This window comes from Mus musculus, chromosome 1 (genome assembly GCF_000001635.26).
Source record: "Mus musculus strain C57BL/6J chromosome 1, GRCm38.p6 C57BL/6J".
Lineage (NCBI taxonomy): Eukaryota > Metazoa > Chordata > Mammalia > Rodentia > Muridae > Mus > Mus musculus.
Window position 1 is genome coordinate 87675532 of NC_000067.6, and position 20625 is coordinate 87696156.

Consider the following 20625-nt stretch of genomic DNA (forward strand, 5'->3'; position numbering starts at 1 on the left):
TGGCTCAGTGGGCAAAATTCTAGCTGCACAAGCCTAAGGACCAGGGTTCAGATCCCCAATATAAAGGCTGGCTGGACATGGTGGCTTGCCTATGATACTAGCATGCTTGCTGGAAGCAAAGACAGGGAATCCCTGGAGACTTAGAATCTCAGAAGTGATCTGGGCTGGACAGACTAGCTGAACTGGCCAGCTCTGGGTTCATCAAGAAACCCTACCTCCATAACATAAAGTGTGATGGAGAAAGGCACCTAATGTCAACCTCAAACCCCTACCTGCATGTGCACACACATACATCCACACCACACACACACACACACACACACACACACACCACACACACACACACACAAATAAATAAGTAAATAAATAAAATATTTAGCTCTCCAGACCAAATCTTGGTGAAACCCATGCATTTGCATTTGTGTGTGTCCTACAAACACTGAAGGTTAAGAAGCATGCTCCTTAGTAATTTTATAGCAGTTTGCGTTTCCAGATTGAAAACAGATTCTATAGGCTACACAGTGCTAAATGGATTATGCTCAGATACAGATTGAAAAGGATACAGATTGAAAAGGGTCGGGGTCTGGGCCAGGATGACGGGCCAACTGATCTTTGCCGGGGCTTGTCCTTCAGGGAAGGGTTACAGGATTCACCACTGGGGTGTGGCCTATCTGCTGTTAGGACCTGAATTGCCTGGAGTGTTTCTAGTTCCCACTAGTTGTTGAACTTTACCTTGAACCTCTGCTCCCAGGGAAGTCATCAGGACTCTGCCATCCCTGGAGTCTCTGCAGAGGTTGTTTGACCAACAGCTCTCCCCAGGCCTTCGCCCACGACCTCAGGTAAGGGGTTTGGATTTGGAAAGATGCAATTGCTATAGGAGGGACTCTGAAGGCAGACAGACGCACCGCCTCCTCACGTTGGCTAGTCTAATATAAACATCGCGGTGGATGGTGAGGATAGACTCCATGCCCTTTTGTGAAGGCATTTCCTGGCATCAGCTCCTGACTTCAGACAGTTTCACCCATCAGACAAATTGCCTGGTGTTGGAGGAGGAGGTGAGCAGGGCCATTCCCATCATTTCTCCTCAGAAATGGAAAGGCAAGGAAAACATGAGGTTCTTCAGACACTTAATCCCTGGGACTGCAAAATGGTGGTGCCCCTCCTCCACAGCTGCTCACGGCGGGGCAGGAGATGAGGGCCAAATGAAGCATAGATCTAGCTATTTTTTTTTTAGTGCCTTCAGTAAATTTAAAATCAAATAAGGGAAGGGACCTAGATCTTTATGTTATGGCATTGTTAAAAGTGAGAACTTGTAGCCAGGGTGTGGTGGCGCACACCTTTAATCCCAGCACTTGGGAGGCAGAGGCAGGCGGATTTCTGAGTTTGAGGCCAGCCTGGTCTACAGAGTGAGTTCCAGGACAGCCAGGGCTACACAGGTTTCTCTATACAGAGAAACCTGTCTCGAAAAACCAAGAAAAAAAAGAAAGAAAAAGAAAGAAAGAAAGAAAGAAAGAAAGAAAGGAAGGAAGGAAGGAAGGAAGGAAGAAAGAGGACAACATGGTCTAGGGGTCAGAGAGCAGAATCTCCAAAAACACCAACAATGCCTGCTGTAAATGTATGTCGTTGATTTGGGGATGTTGGCCTCCAGCTCACCATTTCCTGCCTTAGCCTCCAAAGTGCTAGGATTATAGGCTTGAGCCAACACATCTGGCTTACGCCTATTGTGTGTGGAAGGGGAGTGCTGAGTGTGCTCCTGTGTTTGGTACTTATATATGAATATATGTATATACGCATGTACGCATACTTGCATGTGAAGGCCAGAGGCCAATGTCAGCTGCTCTCATCTTATCCTTTTTATTACATTGTATTTATTTGTTTGTTTGTTTGTTTGTTTCATCGTACGCATGCAGCCACTCATGAGCATGTAACAGCACAGGTATGAAGGTAGACTTGCAGGAGTCAGTTCTCTCCTTCTGTCACTTGAGTTCCAGGACCACACTCCAGCCCCCAGGCCTGGGCTGTAAGAGAGCCATCTTACTGGTCCTCTACTTTGTCTTCTGAGATAGCATCTAGACTCACGGAACCTGGAGCTCATCTAGATTTACATTGGCTGGCCAGCTGATGCATTTTAAGGTCAAATCTTCATTCCATCCCTACCCCACTTCCACTCCCAGTGCTGGAGTTCGGGACACCTGCCACCAAGCCCAGTTTTTCCTGGATGCAGAAGCTCCAAACTCAGGTTCCCATGTTCGCATGGCAGGCACATTTTCAGTTAAGCCTTCCCCCCAGCTCCTTTACCCTGGTCTCTGAATGGGGGGGAGGCTATAAATCAGGCTGCTCTCAGACATTAGGTAGGAAATAGACCATATACATGAGGAAAGATATTCACCTGCCCCATGGGTACCAGGAAGTGATGTCCAACTCCTCTTTTGCTTATCAGGAGAAATGCTGACTACTACCTCTGGTAATTTTGATGTTGGGAGGAACAGGGACATTCATAGGACCCCATTCCTCGCTGGTGAGAGTGGAGACAGGTTTTCTGAAGGGCAGGAGATCTGTGTAGAAAAGATGGATGCTGTTTTCTGAAGGGAAATGGAGGTAGAGTCGACCTGGGAGAGAGGGGAGGTGGGGGATGGTTGGGAGGAATGAAAGGAAGAGAGACGGCAGTTGGGATGTATTGTATAAGAGAAGAATCAGAAAGAAAAAAAGAAAAGCTACCTGCACCCTTCAAGTGTTCCTCTGTGTGGGAGGCTGTCTCAGGGACTACATGGGCACCGAGAGGCATCAGTGAGGGTAGGTACTTGATGTTGTGTCCCTGAAAACAAGGACAGGAAATCTGCTGCATGGCCTAAGATGGCAAAATGTGGCACAATCAAGTAAGGCCCAGGATTCTGTCTGTGGTGCAGACCTGCTGTAGAATGAGCTCCCAGCATTCCCACTTGCTGTGTGGAGACAGCATGTTGCAGAGCCATGTGAGGATGAGGGTCCAGGCCAGGAGGATGTCAACCCACCACCATGTAGCCAGTGGGCTGGGGGAGCTTGGGCCCACCAAGGAGCTTGAGCAGACTGACAGTGGGTTATGTACACAAGTGGGCGTGTCACACAACCGTGCAACACAGAGAAAATCCCTGTGATGACAACTTCTAAACCACCCTGAGGCAAAAGGAGTAGACAGGGGATTAGAGCCTAGCATATTGGAGTCGAGTGGCCATGCAGCTCTTGGAAGCGTGAGGAAGGAAATTTCCTGGAAGGATAGGTTGTCTTCCTAGCAGCCTCGTCAATAGATGTCAATGTATGAGGTAGTACCTGCTACAATCCTGCTTCTTCAGAAGACTGAGGCAGGGGGATTACTTGAACCCAGAAGTTCTAGGCCAGTATGGACAACATAGCAAGAGTCTGATTTAAAAAAAAAAAAAAGTAAAGAGGGAAACCAAATAGGTGACGTGCCACACTAGTGTCTTCCTGCTCCAAGGGTCCTGGGCACATGAGCTTGCTTAGTGCCAGAAAAGTCAGAGGAGGAGAGGGCAGACAGAGACCCTCGTCTCCACCTCCTTTGACTGACTAATGGGGCTGGATATAATCTGTTTTACAAAAGGACAGCTTTTCAGAGCTGTTTCTATCTAAGGTTGCTCTGAATAGCCATCTCGAAATATGCCAGAGAAGAATATTTAGAGGCGGCCTATTTTGGTCTCCCACAAAGATTTCACAGGGAAAATGTATTTGTGTTCTATTTATACAACTAAAAATATGCATCAGCCCGGGGAAACTGGCTCTTTGCTGCCTTTGAAGTGAAGGATGGGTTAATTTCTAAGAAAGTAAAAGCAAATGTAGTGCAGGCACCACGGATGCTGCCAGACACCAGCGTTTAAGTGGCTTGAATGGAAGAGCACACCCCAAGTATTTGAAGTAGGTGAGGAGAGAGACCAGGTCTCCAGAGTTGGGCCTGCAGTGGCCAGGGTAAGTCCAAGGGGCAGTATGACGCAGAACAGAGTGGCAACCTCTACCAGTAGTAGAATTCAGGTCTCATTCCTAACCTCCCATAAAGCAGAGAATATTGCACTCTCTTTCTCTCTCTCTCTCTCTCTCTCTCTCTCTCTCTCTCTCTCTCTCTCTCTCTAACTCACAGAGATCCTCCTGCCTCTGCTTCCTCATTGCTGGAAATAAAAGCATGTGCCACCACATGCAGCTCTCCTTGTTTGGAGAGAGAAAGGCAGACAGACAGACAGACAGACAGACAGACAGAGTATAATGTGTGCAGATGTCCACAGAACTCCGAAGAGGGTGTTGGACCCCCAGAAACCGGAGTTCTAGGCAGTTGTAAGCTGTCCAGTGGGTGTTGCGAACTGAACTCAAGTCCTCTGGAAAACTGGAAAGTACTCTTAACCACTAAGCTATCTGTTAGTCCCCCAAGAATGTCTTATCTTGATAGGCCTTCAGATCTCACAGTCCAGGGGGCTGACCTGCTACAAGGGGTAGAGGAAAGAAAACTGGCTCCAGGCCTGAGTTCAGAGTGACATCTCCAGAGTTCTTCCTTCCCTTGCCGTGTAGTAATTTCCTACCCTACACGAGGAGAAAAGGAACAGATATGTCCAGTATGCCTGGCATCTTGAAAGGGCACTGACTCTTGCCGCTGTAGAGCCCCTTTCCTTGGGGAGTGCAGAGAAGTGCTGCTAGAGAGGTTCAAAAGAAACACAACAGTCAAAATAGTTGCTGGCCAAGGGAGGGCATGTGCCCTGTATCGGGCCTGCAAAGCCCTTTCAACAGTGTAGCCAAGGCCATGTTTGACAGTACAAGCCTGTAAGCCCATGCATAAGCAAGGGCTGGGATAAAGGGCTACTGTTCAAGTTAGTTATATACACATCAAGTTTGTTCATCTTACATCCTTAGGTAAGGGTGGGTAGCTTGTTAGCTCCACCTCTCCAGCAGGAAAGCATGTCCACGGTAAGGTAGATACTGTAGAGTTTAGCTTTGTTTTGACCTTTCTTTCTTCGTTGCTTGGGATTGTACTTGGGACCTTCACTCATGCAGCCCATGTTTCAGCCTTGCATAAATCTATAAATATATGGTTGGAGTCAGGTCCAGCATATGTGGGTACCAGTCCCAGTCTGGTATAGCAATTTATTAGCTATTTGTCTTTAGACAAGTAACTATAGGGTTCTGAGCTGTAATGGCCACCAAACAGGTCCTTTAAGTATCTTTATTGGCCAAACACCAGGGTTAAAACACTGAACACAGTATGGTGGTTTCAACTGTCATGGAGTCCACATTCTAGCAGGGGAATTTTACACACAACTCACAAATGATACAGACCACAGCAGGGTGATTTGACAGAGACAACGAAGGGCTTGCCTGAGCTGCAGTAGTCCGGGAGCAGCTCTTGATGGGATCTGAGATCTAGATGGCAGAGCGCCCTTCCTAGATGAAATCCAAGCCTCTGGTTACTCCTCAGCAAGAGTAGCTGGAGGAAGACCAGAAGTGAGGAGGAAAAGGCTCAGAGTGGAGCATCTAAGCCTGCAGCACCTCCAGAGACAGGCTTTGGAGCTTGCCTGTGGTTCAGCCTACTGTGGGAAGAGACCAGTGAGGGTTTTAAGCTGTGGGGATGGGTATATTTTGGAAGGCGAACAAGAACACCAGCAGCTCAGGCAATGTAGGAGGGCGGGAAGGTGATGGATGATCGAGGACGGCCCCAGAGATTTTAAGGACTGTGTAGGTGGGGTGAGAAGCACTGTGGGTGAGGTGGAGTTAGAGGGAAGAAGTGAAGATCTATTTTTTTGGCCATGAGGAATTTGGGGTGCACACACACACATACATACACACCCCATCATGTCCTTGTCTACAGACGGGGTGATAATGGTACTGGAAGGTAGAAGGTGGAAAGAGGACCAGCAAGGAAGGTATCCAGTGCCCACCCCACAGCTCACCCTCAGACAGACCTTGTTCTCATTTTCATTACCCAGGTGCCCGGAGAGGCCAGTCCCATCACCATGGTTGCCAAACTCAGCCAATTGACAAGTCTGCTGTCTTCCATTGAAGATAAGGTACTCACAGGTGTCCTGTAGCACCTCCTGATTTCTCTGCAGTCCCCTATTTGCACTGAGTGTCCAAGTCCCAGGTTCTGCATTCCTATGACTCGCTGACATTCCTGCTGTCCACAGGTCAAGTCCTTGCTGCACGAGGGCTCAGAATCTACCAACAGGCGTTCCCTTATCCCTCCGGTCACCTTTGAGGTGAGTGATTCTGGAGCAGTATTTGGCCGTCGGTTCCTGTGAAGAGAGTGCTTTTGATTTAGGCTGTGAGGAGCGAGGAACTCAATGGCAGAGAATAGTAGTCAGGCCAGCCACCTCGCTGGGGCAGTGGGTAAACACTAAAATCGCTGCCTAAATGCACCAGTGAAGTACCCCTCATGGGAGGCTGCAACGAAAGAGCTCCCCATTGGTCCAAGATGGTATGAACCTCCTTAAAATAGGAAGGAGAAGTGACATCAAACTGAGGGCCACACGTTGCCTATAAAATGGTGTCTGGTACAGGAACAGTGGGAGAAAACAATTATTTTTGTTTTGGGGGTTTGGTTTTTTTGTTTTGTTTTGTTTTGTTTTTTTGTTTTTTTTTTTTGAGACAGGGTTTCTCTGTGTAGCCCTGGCTGTCCTGGAACTCACTTTGTAGACCAGGCTGGCCTCAGACTCAGAAATCCACCTGTCTCTGTCTCCCAAGTGCTGGGATTAAAGGCGTGCGCCACCACCACCCAGCTTTTTAGTTTTTTGTTTCTTGTTTTTTGGGGGAGAAAACAATTCTTATGATTTCCTTAAAAATGACTGGCTTAAGTGGAGACCTAGAAAGGTGGTTCTTTCTCTTTCTTTTTCTTTCTTTCTTCCTTTCTTTCTTTCTTCCTTCCTTCCTTCCTTTTTTTTTTTTTTTTTTTGTTTTTCGAGACAGGGTTTCTCTGTATAGCTCTGGCTGTCCTGGAACTCACTTTGTAGACCAGGCTGGCCTCGAACTCAGAAATCCGCCTGCCTCTGCCTCCCAAGTGCTGGGATTAAAGGCGTGCGCCACCACGCCCAGCTCCTTCTTTCTTTTTTTAAAGGTTTATTTATTATTATACATAAGTACACTGTAGTTGACTTCAGATGAACCAGAAGAGGGCGCCAGATCTCATTACAGATGGTTGTGAGCCACCATGTGGTTGCTGGGATTTGAACTCAGGACCTCTGGAAGAGCAGTCAGTGGCTCTTACCCACTGAGCCATCTCGCCAGCCCAGGTGTATTTTTCTTAATGGACCCCCATGATTCTTGTACTTCCAGCTCAACTTGGTCCTGCCTTTATGAGACACCCCACTGCCCACCCCAAAGCCCTCTTCATCCCTGAGAGGAGTCTCACAAAAAACAGATTTCCATTTCTTCTTACCACCTTGGTTTTTTAAATTTCACATTTATCTATCATCTGTCTGTCTGTCTGTCTGTCTGTCTGTGTGTCTGTCTGTCTATCGTGTGTGTGCTGAGTGAGTGAGTGAGTGAGAGAGAGAGAGAGAATATGAAGGAAAAGGACAGCTTGCAAGAGTGGATCTCTCCTACCGTGTGGGTCCCAAGAGATTGACTCCAGATTGCCATGCTTGGTGGCAGATTCCTTTTCCCACAAAACCATCTTGCCTGACTTCTCTACTGCTCCTGGCTTTAGGGGGGCTTTTTTGTTTGTTTTTATTTTTGTTTTCATGAGATAGGACCCCCAAATAGCCTCCTTGAGTCTACCTAAACCTTCCACCACACCCAGCTTAGCTTTTCATTTTCTAAACATGTCTGCGTAGGAATCGTCTTCCTAATTATTACCAGTCGATGTTCAATTAGCGGTTGTAACAAGGCCCCAGAGTGTGAATCTATTGCTAAGATTCTTTCCGGAAGTAGATGACACATCAGATTAATAAGTGTTGTCAAACTCATCAGTGAATGAACCATTTCCCAACAGTTCATCTGTTTCCTCCACCAAATCTGTTGGTGGAGCAGCTGGGTTACACATGGGCGAGCTGGGCTCAGCCGCGGTGCCAGCCATTTTTCCAGCATGCTATGGAATATAGGGGTGTTATCAGGCCAGGGTGGGAAAAGCCTGGGAATAGCGAGCCAGATAGCCTCACCCGGGACATTGACCATCCCAGCCATGTAGATAAATCAGAGTTGACATCACCAAAGCCAGCCACTGACTGCATGTCTTATGCTCTGAAGGTGAAGTCAGAGTCCCTGGGCATTCCTCAGAAAATGCATCTCAAAGTGGACGTTGAGTCTGGGAAACTGATCGTTAAGAAGTCCAAGGATGGTTCTGAGGACAAGTTCTACAGCCACAAAAAAAGTAAGCCACCCACCCCAACCCTGCAACACACACCCCATGTTCTGGTTCCTGTGTGAGAGCTCTTATGAATGACCAGTGACTAGATGTCAACAGCGACTGTCTTAGTTACTTTTCTATTGCTATGACAAAACACCATGACCAAGACCACTTACAAAATAAAGTGTTTGATGTGGGACTCACAGCTCCAGGGGGTTAGAGCCCATGACCATCACAATGGGGAGCATGGTACCAGGCAGGGGAGTGTGGCGTTGGATCAGTAGCTGAGAAACTACGTCTTGGTTCACAAGCATAAAGCAGAGAGGGCAAACTAGAAATGCCGTCAGCTTCTGAAATCACAAAGCCCCGCCCCCAGTGCCACATCTCCCCCAACAAGGCCACACCTCCCAATCCTTCCTAAACAGTTCCAGCAGTTGGAAACCAAACATTCAAATATATGTGTCTATGGGAGCCATTCTCATTCAAACCACCTCAGTGATTGTCAGCAAAAGCCAGTCCCACCCCCTTTGCAGGGTAGTCCCTGTCCATGGGTGCTCCCCAAGCCGCTCCCTGCCTATGGAAGTCTTTTCCTGATACAAGGGCACTCCTTAGGGGCCTCCCCTGCATACTTAGCCGCCAGCCCTGAAAATGAGATTATAAATTTGTCACAACTGCCCCATAGCAGTCCTGTGTACACACGGTGATTTCATGTGTCTGTGTGACTGTCCTCTTCCCTGCAAGCATGCAGTTACCTCACTGTGCCGGGACAGGCCCTGTACTCACGGTATTGTTGGCAGAGCTGCTGGGTTACCACCCATAGCAAATCACTAACCCTGTGGAGCTGAAGTATATGAAGCCTGCGTCTAAATGGTCCAAACTCTCACTGCCGCTCTGTCACTTGGCAGCTGGGGGACCTTGACCCGTCTCTCTGAACCTCAGTTTCCAGTTCTCAGGGATGAGAAAGATTGAGTGAACAACATGAGGGACAGCCCAACACCCAGCTTCCTTTCCACCAGCTCTCCTCATGGACACCGTTGAGCCACTGCAGCTCTTCTGTCTGTTGTACTGTCCAGTATTTGTACACACAGCAGGAAAGTTCCCCATGACAGCTGGCGGAGAAGCTGCTGTGGGCAGAGCAGCATCCAGAGAAGCAAGCCACCCATATGGTCCCTGCCCACATGCAATTTGTATTCTGGTGCATTGAGGGTGAATAATTCTCAGCTAAATCTACCAATACAGTGGCTTCAGCTACTCGGAAGCTTTGAAGAAATCAGGACAGCATGATAGGTAAAGATCCTTTGGGAAGAGAGAATGGACAGAGGAGGCTAGCCCTTTTAAGCAATGAGCTTGTGAGCTGAGATCTCAAAAAAGCTACTGGTTGGACAGGTGCCTGAGGGAAGAGTCTCCCAGCGAGTGCATAAGGTGGAGTGACAGGATCTTAAAGAACAGAAATAGATGTGGGGACAGTGTAGAATGGAATAGGAGGGCAATGGGAATGTTGAATGACCTAACCTCCTGAAGAGGACTTTGGAAAAACTCCCAAGCAAGAAGTTTTAGGCTAGACCTTGGCGCTGTTGAATTATGGATGCAGGTGGTTCTGAGGGTAGCCCTGGGTGAATGCTCATCTCCATATGGGGTTGGACAAGCCCACCTTCAAATTCAGGTTCTACCTCCTGCCAGCTGTGTAACCTAGCCTCTCTGCGCCTCCAGTCTCCATCTGTAAAATGGGGATGAAGACAACAGATGTCAGGTGGAGATTGCATGCTTATGAGAGCAACTTGCACATCTCCTCACTCCTCTAAGTTGAGTGAGAGAATGCCCAGGCAGGGGCTAGAAAGGGGACCTGTTGATCCTACACCTCAGCACTGGGGAAGAAAAGGGCTCTTTTTTTCCCTCTTGCATTTTGAGTTCGTGGCAGAAGCCAGGACAGATTACCAAAAGAAAGGAGAATGGATTGATCACATGTAAGTCTCGTGACGTGGAAGCCCTTACAGGGAAAGCAGGACCAGGAGGATGGCTAAGCAGAGTGCTGTAGCCAGATTTCCAAAAGGTGGGAAGCTAGAAAGTGATAGCAGAGAGGGGCTGGGGGCTAAGTTTAGGGCAATGGGAAGAGCTTGGCCAGGCCCGTAAGCTCAGACTCCTCTCAGTCTTGTTTGTCCTTGGCAATAAATGCCTTCCCTTCGGGTACAGAGAGCATACTTGTCACATGAGGGTTTTATCTCCAGCTTAGAGGAAGACCAGAAAATCCTTTCTCCCTCCTCATCCTTCTTGTCAGGGTGCTATATTTTGGGGTACTGGGTCCTCAGCTCCATCAGTAAATAGCACAGGAGGTATTAGAAGTCAAGAACTGAGTTTCCCAGCTCAGTCACTGTGACTTGGTTTGGTGCCCATTCTGGTCCTTGGTTGCATGTTGCTACAAGGCTTAAAAGAATGAATATCAAAATGTGTGATGCCTGGCGTGGAGAGAGTGTTTGGTGCAATTGGCCACTGGCGGAGGAGTGTCATTGGTACAATTATCCTTCCATGTTTCTGTGAGGACAGAATGGAATGGGGGTGGAAGGTAAAGAGAGGAAGTAGGAAAGACAGCCTCTGGACTCTGGAGTAGCAAGCTGTAGGGAAATTACAGAGCTGAGCTTACATCATCAGGACAGGGCTCTCTCTGCCTTACTGTGTCTAGTTGGGGAGTGATTGATGGTTTGAGCGGGAAGGCTATGCCAGAAGCCGTTGGCTTAGAATAGTGCATACTGCTTGTACAGGGCAAATAAGTCCAGAGATTCATTGCAGCAGGGCCACTGGTGACAGCTACTTAGAGCAAACTGAACTCCCGAGAAGCTCTGAGAGCTAGGGTTTGGTGCTAGCTGGGTGCTCTGGCTACTGGGATGGCTGTGTGATGCACTGCCCGTGCTACATAGATTTACCCATTCCACTGCGTGCCCATGCTTCAGAGCCTCCTGTGTGCCATGGTGTTTATGTACAGCTTTCTCTGTCAAATTAAAATAAATTAATAATAAAGGAACAATGTTGAGAGGGGAGAGAGAGAGAGAGAGGATGTGGATAGATATTTTGGGGTTTTTTTTCTGTTGGTTGTTTTGTTTCAAGACAGAGGCTCATGTTTCCTATGCTAGGGTTGAATTCGCTCTGCAGCTAAGGTGAGTCTTGACGCCCATTGATCCTGGGTAACTGCATTCCTTACATAATCTAGATCTCATTGGTTTTAGGAAAGCAGGAAATACAAATGAGCACATGTTAAATAAAATCATATGTTGTACTGTACTCTCCCAGACAGCCTTGTACTGTACTCTCCCAGATGCTTTTAAAAGTAACAATGCTAGGCCACATGTGGTGGTACAGCCTTTTAATCCTAGCACACAGAAGGCAGAACAGGCTGGTCTCTGTGAGTTCAAGGCCAGTGTGATCTACATAGTGAGCCCCAGGCCAGCCAGTGCTGCATAATAAAGACCCTGTCTTAAAGAAACGGGGAGGAAGGGGAGGTGGGAGAGGAGGGAGGGAGGGAAGAAGGAAAAAGAAAAATAGTACAAACTGAGTGTTATGGTACATGGCTGGAATCATAACACCAAGGAATTTTGCACTTTTCTTTTTATAAATTTACATTGTGTGTGTGTGTGTGTATGTGTGCACATGTGTGTATGCACTTGCCTGTGTGTGCTCACCCATGTAAACATACATGCAAATGACCAGAAGAGGCTGTGGATCCCCTAGAGCTGGAATTACAGTTGTAAGCTGCTTGACATGGGAGCTGGCAACCAAACTGGTGTCCTCTACAAGAGATACATACTCTCCTAACCACTGAGCCTCCCAGCCCACACTCCAAGTGAGGGTACACAGTGTTTCTTCTTGTGTCACAGGAAAGGACCAATGCTGAGTGTTTCAGACCCACAAAAGCCAGAAATGTCATGATTCAGCCTCATAGTTGCAAATCTAAGCTGTCCTCTCTTCAGCTATGTATGTGTGTGTGTATGTATGTATGTATATGTGGCTTTTTTATGAAACCTATCTTTAATTGGAAAAGTCTCATCTTTGTGTCTTTATTCTTATGAGCTTGCACCCATGAAGGAAGAGTGGGACCAGGCAAAAATGAGTGAGAAGACAAAACACACGATGGGATGAGTTACACAGATAAAGTGAAATAAGGACATGAGCCTATGAAATAAGCTGGAGAGACGGCCCGGCAGCTAAGGGCACTGGGTGTTCTTTCAGAAGACCCAGGTTTGGTTCCCCCCCTCAAGACATGACAGCTTCCAGCCATCTGTAACCCTAGTTCTATTGGATCACATGCCCTCCTCTGACCTCCATGGGCTCTGCGTGCATTCAGTGCACAGATATGTGCAGGCAAACAGCTGTACACATAAAATAAAGATTTGAATCAAAGCCAGAAATCCCTTTAATCCCAGCTCTTGGGAGACAGAGGCAGGGGGATCTCTGTGAGTTTGAGGACAGGCTAGTCTATATAGAGAATTCAAAGACAGGAATATGTAGAGAGATGTATGTATGTAGTCTCAAACAAAACAAAATAGAATTTATTTTTAAGATTTATTATATGTAAGTACACTGTAACTGTCTTCAGACACAACAGAAGAGGGCATCAGATCTCATTACAGATGGTTGTGAGCCACCATGTGGTTGCTGGGATTTGAACTCAGGACCTCGGGTAAGAGCAGTCAGTGCTCTTAACCACTGAGCCACCTCTCCAGCCCCAAAATAGAGTTTTTAATTTAAAATATTTTTGAATTAATAGGAAGAGGGAAGAAAAAAAAAAAAGAGTTCTGTACAAGGGTTAAAGGCAGGGCATCAGGAATTCAAGCCAGCCGTGGCTACATACAACCATGTTTCAAAAATCCAAAAAGAAATAAACAGATTTTCAAAGTAAAAATTTTAAAGGACTGGAGATACATCTCTGTTGTCCAGTGCTTATCAATCATATGCGGGCCCCTTGTACTGCCGAAATAAAATAAAAACAACCAGAAATTAAAAACTTGAGGGAAGGAAGCTCTTAGAAGGTGGGTTTGGTTTGGGTTTTTGAGCCAGAGTCTAATGCTACCTCGGTTGCCTGGCAGCTTTCCCACAAGAGTCATATGGAGGTACTCAATGCCCCCACCTCTGTCAGTCATGACAAGTCTACCAGGGACTTTGAGGAGGGTGCTCAAAGTGGTTATTTGTTTGTTTAGCTAATTAGTTTTGTAATCACAGTAATCAAACCCAAGGACCTATGCATGTCAGGCAAGTGGTAGCCAAGGAACTCACTCCTCATCCTCCTGCCTCTACCTCCCAAGTGCTGGTTATGGCGTCTGCCAGTAGGCCTAGCTCCAGGGAAGGGCTTCTCAAAACAAAACAAAAACACTCCAATAGCAAAAAATGACAAATGGGATTTTATAAAATTAAAAAACTCTGACCAGCAAGGGAAACAGTTAGCAGAGTGAAGAGACAGAATGGGAGAAAGTCTTTGCCAGTCACACACTGACAGGGGATCAATGCCAGTGATGGCGGCACACCCGCGTTTATCAGAGCGACATTTGTTATAGCCAAGTTATGGAACTGACCTTGGTGCCCAACATTGAAGGAAGAAAATGTTCCTGAACATCATGGGAGGAGTATTACTCAGCCATAAAGAACAACACGATACTATTTACCAAAAATGGATGGGACTGGGGGGTGAGGGGGTACAATTAGGGAAGAAAGGGACCAGGACAGAAACAAAGAGTAACTGTGGAATGATCAAAGAGTGAATGAAGAGGTTACAATGAATAGATATGTTAATATATGCTCATTTAAAAGTCAAACATGTTTTAGAAAATAATTCTTGGAAAGCTACTAGAGATGTTACCAGAATGAAGGTGTAAACAAAGAGAGAGGGAGACAGAATGAGAGAGAGAAGGGTCCAAGGAGAGGGACAAAGGAGTAGATGCCAGGGTGCTGAAGGAGGAAGGTTTCCAACAGGCCTCAAAGTCAGCAGACCTAGAGGCTGTGGGAAAGCACTTACTCATAGGACAGACAGCAAAGTGCTTAGTCATGTGGGGAATGAGAGGGGAGTCTGAATGGAGGAAAGCACATAGCAGGGGGTTAGGAGGGTAGCTTAGCATGCAGTGTGACCCTCCGTACCACCAAAAAAGAAAAGAACATGGTCATTGTACAGTTATAAACCCAGGAAAGGCCAATATAATATGCCTTTTCTCATACTGCCCATACTCACCCCATACTCCTCCCTCTAACTCCTCTCAGACCCACCCTCACCCCCTCCCTCCTCCCAACTTCCTGTCATCTCACTGAGTCCCTGTGATGGTTTGTATATGCTTGGGCCAGGGAGTGGCACTATTAGGAGGTGTGGCTTTGTTGGAGTCTGTACCCTGTACCATCACAGTGGGTGTGGGCTTTAATACCCTACTCTTAGCTGCCTGGAAGTGAGTATTCTGCTAGCAGCCTTCAGATGAAGATGTAAAACTCACTCCTTCTGCACCATGCCTGCCTGGCTGCTGCCATGTTCCTGCCTTGGGTGATAATAGACGTAACCTCTGAACCTGAAAGCTAGCCCCAGTTAAATGTTGTCCTTATAAGAGTTGCCTTGGTCATGGTGTCTGCTCATAGCAGTAAAACCCTAACTAAGACAGAAATTGGTATGTGCTCCTGGGTATGAGACCATCCCCTGGGACCTGGCACTACCTGGAGCTACATCCTTAAGAAACTTGACTTTCTCTCCCCAGCAGTCATCTGCCAATAGTTCCTCAGCTAGGGGAGGGGCTCATGGGCCCAACTCAGGGAAACGTTTTTAAGTTACATAGGAAAAAGAACAACCAGGACTGGTCTGTCAGGAGCCTTGTCGTGGTCACAGTGACATAAGCATTGAGTGTTTATGTAGCTAAAATACAACAATAAACCAGGTGGTCATGCATGCCTTTTATTTATGTTTCTATTTTTTAAGAAACATGAGATAAAGTTAAAAGAGTTCATTGAAAAACTTGAAATTAGGGCTGGAGAGATGGCACAACAGTTAAGAGCACTGACTGCTCTTCCAGAGGTCCTGAGTTCAATTCCCAACAACCACATGGTGGCTCACAACCATCCATAATGAGGTCTGACACCCTCTTCTGGTGTGTCTGACAGCTACAGTGTATTCATATACATAAAATAAATATATCTTTTAAAAAAAAAACCTTGAAATTAGTTGCCTTCAGGGGGCAGGACATTGGAGGGAGCAGAGTGGAAAGATACTATTGCCAACAACAACAAATCTTAAAGAATAATTTGATTCATTTTTAATTTTATCCTTATTATTTTTAATTATGTATGAGTGTATGCCTGGGTATGTGAGGTGCTCCAAGAGACCAAAGGAGTCGCCTGGAGCTGGAGTTCCAGGTGGTTGTGAGCTGCCTGATGTAGGTGCTAGGAATTGAACTTGGATCCTCTGAAAGAGCAGTACATGTTCCTAGCTGCTCAGCCGCCTCTCCAGCCCCTCAATTTTTGATCTAAAAAAAAAGTTGAAAGCTACAAATTTTCTGTGAATTTTTCACAAATTAAGCAAGACAGAGAAAAGGTAGGGAGGTGAAGTGGCATGGAAGGAGAAGGAGAAAAGGATGGACAGTCTCATGGTGTGTGGAGCAAAGCTAACTCTAGCTGGTTCTGGGTACCACACTTTAAAATGAGCCCCCAGGGCTTAGCCCAGGTATGTGGGGGCCAGATTGGGGCTTGGGTGCCTCGGGAGCAATGGACAGTGGACATAGCGGATAAAGAAACAAATGCATGAATCCATAAACTTCTGTTTTTCTGAAGTCCTGCAGCTCATTAAGTCCCAGAAGTTTCTAAACAAGTTGGTGATTTTGGTGGAGACGGAGAAGGAGAAAATCCTGAGGAAGGAATATGTTTTTGCTGACTCTAAGGTAAGTGACAATAGACATCTAATGTGAGGTGAAAAGGATCATGGGCCTTGAGGACCGTGCTGTGCTACCAGGGCTGGCGATCATTCCCTCCCTGGGTTCTACAGCAACCTTTTCATTCCTGGGAAGCTGAACATAGCTAGGTAAGAACCAGGCTCTGGGCCAGCTGGGACTTGCAGAGTTTTAGTTCCAGCGTCCCAGGATCACAAGTACTATCTTCCAGGAACAAGGAGACACTCCTTGTCTCAGGCCCAGTGCTGAGCTGGCCAGGATCCTAGCCTTTATTAACAGTGTCTCTTGGCGAGATTTAGGAGCCCTTTGGGTAAGCTCTGGATTTAAGACCTGAACCAGTGCTCCCCTGTCACTTCTGTGTGACTTCTGTTTTTAAACTCTGCCCTGCTCTGCTAAAGTAACCCCTGGATGTGCTTCATCCAATCCAGATGTGTGGTCTCTGCATCTTGATTGCTCACCTCAGAAGTCCCCTCAAATGGGCTGATTACCACACAGAGGCCTTGCTGTTCACGCTCAGTGAGGCGCTAAAAGTGGATAGAAGAACAGATAGTGTGGGTCCACATGCTGCCCCACCTCTGGGGTGTGGGACATGCCACTTAGGAAGGTGAAACACAGGAGTTTGCCTGTGCTTATCCCATCCTACTGCCATCAGGTGCTGGGCTTCAGGGAAGAACCAAGACACCATTCTGGGGGTAGGAAGATGCAATCTAAGATAGGGGAGATTGAAGTTGGGGTTTCCTGACTTCCGGGCCTCCAGTTGCTTCTGGAGAACTGCACAGAGAAGTCGGTAATGAAGTGTCAGGGATTCATGGGCGACACAGCGTGATAAGGGGGAGGGGGGGCTGTGTGTGTGTGGCTGAGTTGCAAGGAATTGAGAGCAGAGTTCAGGGAGGGACCCACAGGCTGATGACTGGGACTAGCCCAGGGGGCCAGGGGAATGGGAACTCTGGGTTAGCTTATCAACAAAGGGGTGCAGATGGACTTTCTATGGGAGACTTAAGCTTCGGCTCTATAGATGAAGGCCTTCCCCATGCTCCCCATGGCAGTTCTCAATGAAAGAGACAGTCCTTGCTTCCAAAGTGTTATTGGTTGTTCATCATGGAAAATGGCTGCTTACCAACTTCTCTGGGTGGGCCAGAGATTAAATACCTTCTTCAAGAAGGAATGTCGGTTCAAGAAGGGACACTTTGTGGCTAAACTCTCAGGGCCTCTAGGTACCTACCTCATTAGTATAGAGAATTCTGTTTTGGGCTATGTGAACAACATGGGGAATATGGTATGTGTTCCAGGCCAGGAATCTGGCAGGGAGCAGGGAGGCACCTACCATCTTAAGTGTGAGTTTCTGGAGTCTTCTGTTCTCCATTACCAAGTTTCCTGGCATGGTGAACTGTCCCACAAGATAGGGCACATAGCTTAGCATGTGTGGCTGACTCACGGGTCAGACATTGGAGACAAGCTAAGGGAAGGCTCCCAGTACAGTCTCATAGAGGTAACCCCCACCAGGTTCCCAAGGCATCTACTTTCACTCATCCTGGGAGGGAATATGAAGGTACAGTGGCAGGCATGAGCCGACGGGAACAGTAGCAAGAGAGTACAGAAAGTAGAGAATGTTCACATGGTTAGGCAGCATTCTAGGCTTCAGGAGCATAGGTCCCAAACTGGCTATTTCTGTCCCATTGCTGCAAGCTCAGTGGGGTTGAGACACTGACCCTTGAGCCATCGCTGGTTAAAGGCAGGTTTCAATAAAGAAGCTCTTGTTATGTCATGATGAGCTGGTATCTTTAGAGTGGGCCACTGTGATATTTGCAATGATGAGGTTGAATCATATGAAATTGCTGGCTTTGAAACCAGGTGAGGGACACCAGGCATCCGGCCTTTCATATTGGCACTTGTCATAGTTAGGGTTTTACTTCTGTGAACAGACACAATGACCAAGGCAACTCTTGTAAGGACAACATTTAATTGGGGCTGGCTTACAGGTTCAGAGGTTCAGTCCATTATCATCAAGGCAGGAACATGGTAGTGTCTAAGCAGGCAGACATGGTGCAGGAGGAGCTGAGAGTTCTACACCTTCATCTGAAGGCCACTAGGAGAAGACTGGTTTTCAGGCTGCTAGAATGAAGGTCTTAAGGCTCACACTCACAGTGACACACTTCCTCCAATAAGGCCACACCTATCCCAACAAAGCCACACCTCCAAATAGTGCTATTCCCTGAGTCAAGCATTCATAGGACTGCTTGAAATTTTGTGTGTTCTCATTTAAAGTCAGCCACCCTATTGACGACAGCCCTCTAGACTAAGAGAGAGACGAGTCTCATGCTCCGCTGTGAGCATAGGAGAAATACATGTAAGAGATCAGGGAGGCCCTTTTCCTAACATGCCCTTTGGCCTTTGCTTAGTTTTATTTAAAAAAATTATTTTATTTGGAGGTGGATGCATGTGCCTCAGTGCATGTGTGGAGGTCAGAGGACAACCTGCAGGAGTTACTTCCCTCTCTACCATATGAGTCCCAAGGATTGAACTCCATTGCATAGTGTATGTCTTCACTGCGGAGCCATTGTGCTGGCCCCGTTTCTCTACATTTTCTCTCACCAAATAAGTAATTCAGTCTTACAGAAATAAAATAAAAACGTTGCAACCAAAATAGTTAAAAGTTTAAAAGAAAAGCAGCACGGCCTTCACTGCTAACCGGTTCTGGACTTCCCCTTCCGGTCGGCTTAAGGGATTATTGTCGTCATCGTCGTCATCGTCGTTGTTTGTTTTTATGGTTTGCCTTGGTTTGGGCTTTCGTGAGACAGGATTTTTGCAATATTGTTCTGTCTAGCCTGGTGCTCACTATTTACCACAGATTGGCCTTGAACTCACGGCAGTCTTCTTACCTCAGCCTTCCAAGTGCTGGAATTACATGGCCATGCCCCACACTTTTTTTTTTTAAAGATTTATTTATTAATTATATGTAAGTACATTGTAGCTGTCTTCAGACACTCCAGAAGAGGGAGTCAGATCTCGTTACGGATGGTTGTGAGCCACCATGTGGTTGCTGGGATTTGAACTCCGGACCTTTGGAAGAGCAGTCGGGTGCTCTTACCCACTGAGCCATCTCACCAGCCCTTTTTTTTTTTTTTATTGCAATGGTGATACACATTCCATTTTGCCAAGTGGCATTTTATAAAAATTATGTATTGTGGCCACCTTTCTGTGGATAAAGTAATTCTACACCATAATGTTAAAACTCTGTGTGTGTGTGTATATATATATACATACATATATTTGTGAGTCCCTTACCTGTGAACATGCTCCAGTGCTCTAATGTATCTTGGTGCAGTTCCTCATTTTTTGCTTCAAATCATAACCTTGCAGTGGAACAGCTGGGTCCAAGAAGCCATATACTCATAGCTTTGAATGCATCTCTCCGGGTGGCTGCCTCTCTCACTTATACACACACACACACACACACACACACACACACACACACACACACACACACACACAAAGACCTTTCAGTATTTTTTTAAGCTGACCACATCTTTGTAGAGGCCAGTGTGCAGGGAGGTGGAGGTTCTGCTAAGTGTGTCTGTCCTTCCTCCCTCAGAAAAGAGAAGGCTTCTGTCAACTCCTGCAGCAGATGAAGAACAAGCATTCGGAGCAGCCAGAGCCTGACATGATCACCATCTTCATTGGCACTTGGAACATGGGTGGGTCCCTGTGCCCCCTCCATCCTACCAGCTCTACTTGGGTCCACCTTCCTGCCTCAGCTTCTACAAGTGGCACAAGGGGGCACCTCTATCTCTCAGCCATAGTCCTGGTCTCAATCCCATCTATACAACCTCTTTTCTAGAGAATTCTACCTTTGTCAGAGGATGATGAACAAGTAAAATAGGCTTTAGGATTAGTGCACCCCAAAAGTAGCCAAAGTAGCTTACTCTGCAGTTTACCAAGGGGCCCCAGGCCTGGAATAAAGAAGTCTGGTCCTTGCTTATCTAGGGAGGAAGTGAGGGGAGGGATAGAGACATCAGTGGATGAGTAGATGGATGGATGGGTAAGTGGATTGATGGATAGATCCTAGTGGCCCTAAGTTTAAGTGCCATATAAATAATATATAAGGTTTTTTTTAAAGATTTATTTATTATATGTAAGTACACTGTAGCTGTCTTCATACACACCAGAAGAGGGAGGCAGATCTTGTTATGGATGGTTGTGAGCCACCATGTGGTTGCTGGGATTTGAACTCTGGACCTTCGGAAGAGCAGTCGGGTGCTCTTACCAATGAGCCATCTCGCCAGCCCAATATATAAGTTTTTAGCATATATGTGTAGTTAAAAGTAAATGAACAAAATATGTATGCTAAATATAATGGTAGCATAATCATATGGTAAATATGTAAGTGAAATGATCATTTGGTATAAGTACTCAACA

The 20625-nt window shown here is 46.7% G+C and overlaps 1 protein-coding gene across 10 annotated transcripts in view; it reads left to right on the top strand.

The window, feature by feature from the left end:
• Nucleotides 1–20625, top strand: part of Inpp5d (inositol polyphosphate-5-phosphatase D) — a 100199-nt gene that overhangs the window by 55220 nt on the left and 24354 nt on the right. For all 10 annotated transcript variants that reach the window (NR_122078.1, XR_003952973.1, XR_001782395.1 and 7 more), the window contains exons 6-11: nucleotides 752–839; nucleotides 5958–6038; nucleotides 6156–6227; nucleotides 8212–8335; nucleotides 16094–16200; nucleotides 19802–19904. Coding sequence is in view for 6 of the 10 variants with exons in the window: in NM_010566.3 (NP_034696.2) it covers nucleotides 752–839; nucleotides 5958–6038; nucleotides 6156–6227; nucleotides 8212–8335; nucleotides 16094–16200; nucleotides 19802–19904 (575 nt within the window). In the remaining 4 variants the exon portion in view is untranslated. The remainder of the gene's footprint in view (nucleotides 1–751; nucleotides 840–5957; nucleotides 6039–6155; nucleotides 6228–8211; nucleotides 8336–16093; nucleotides 16201–19801; nucleotides 19905–20625) is intronic.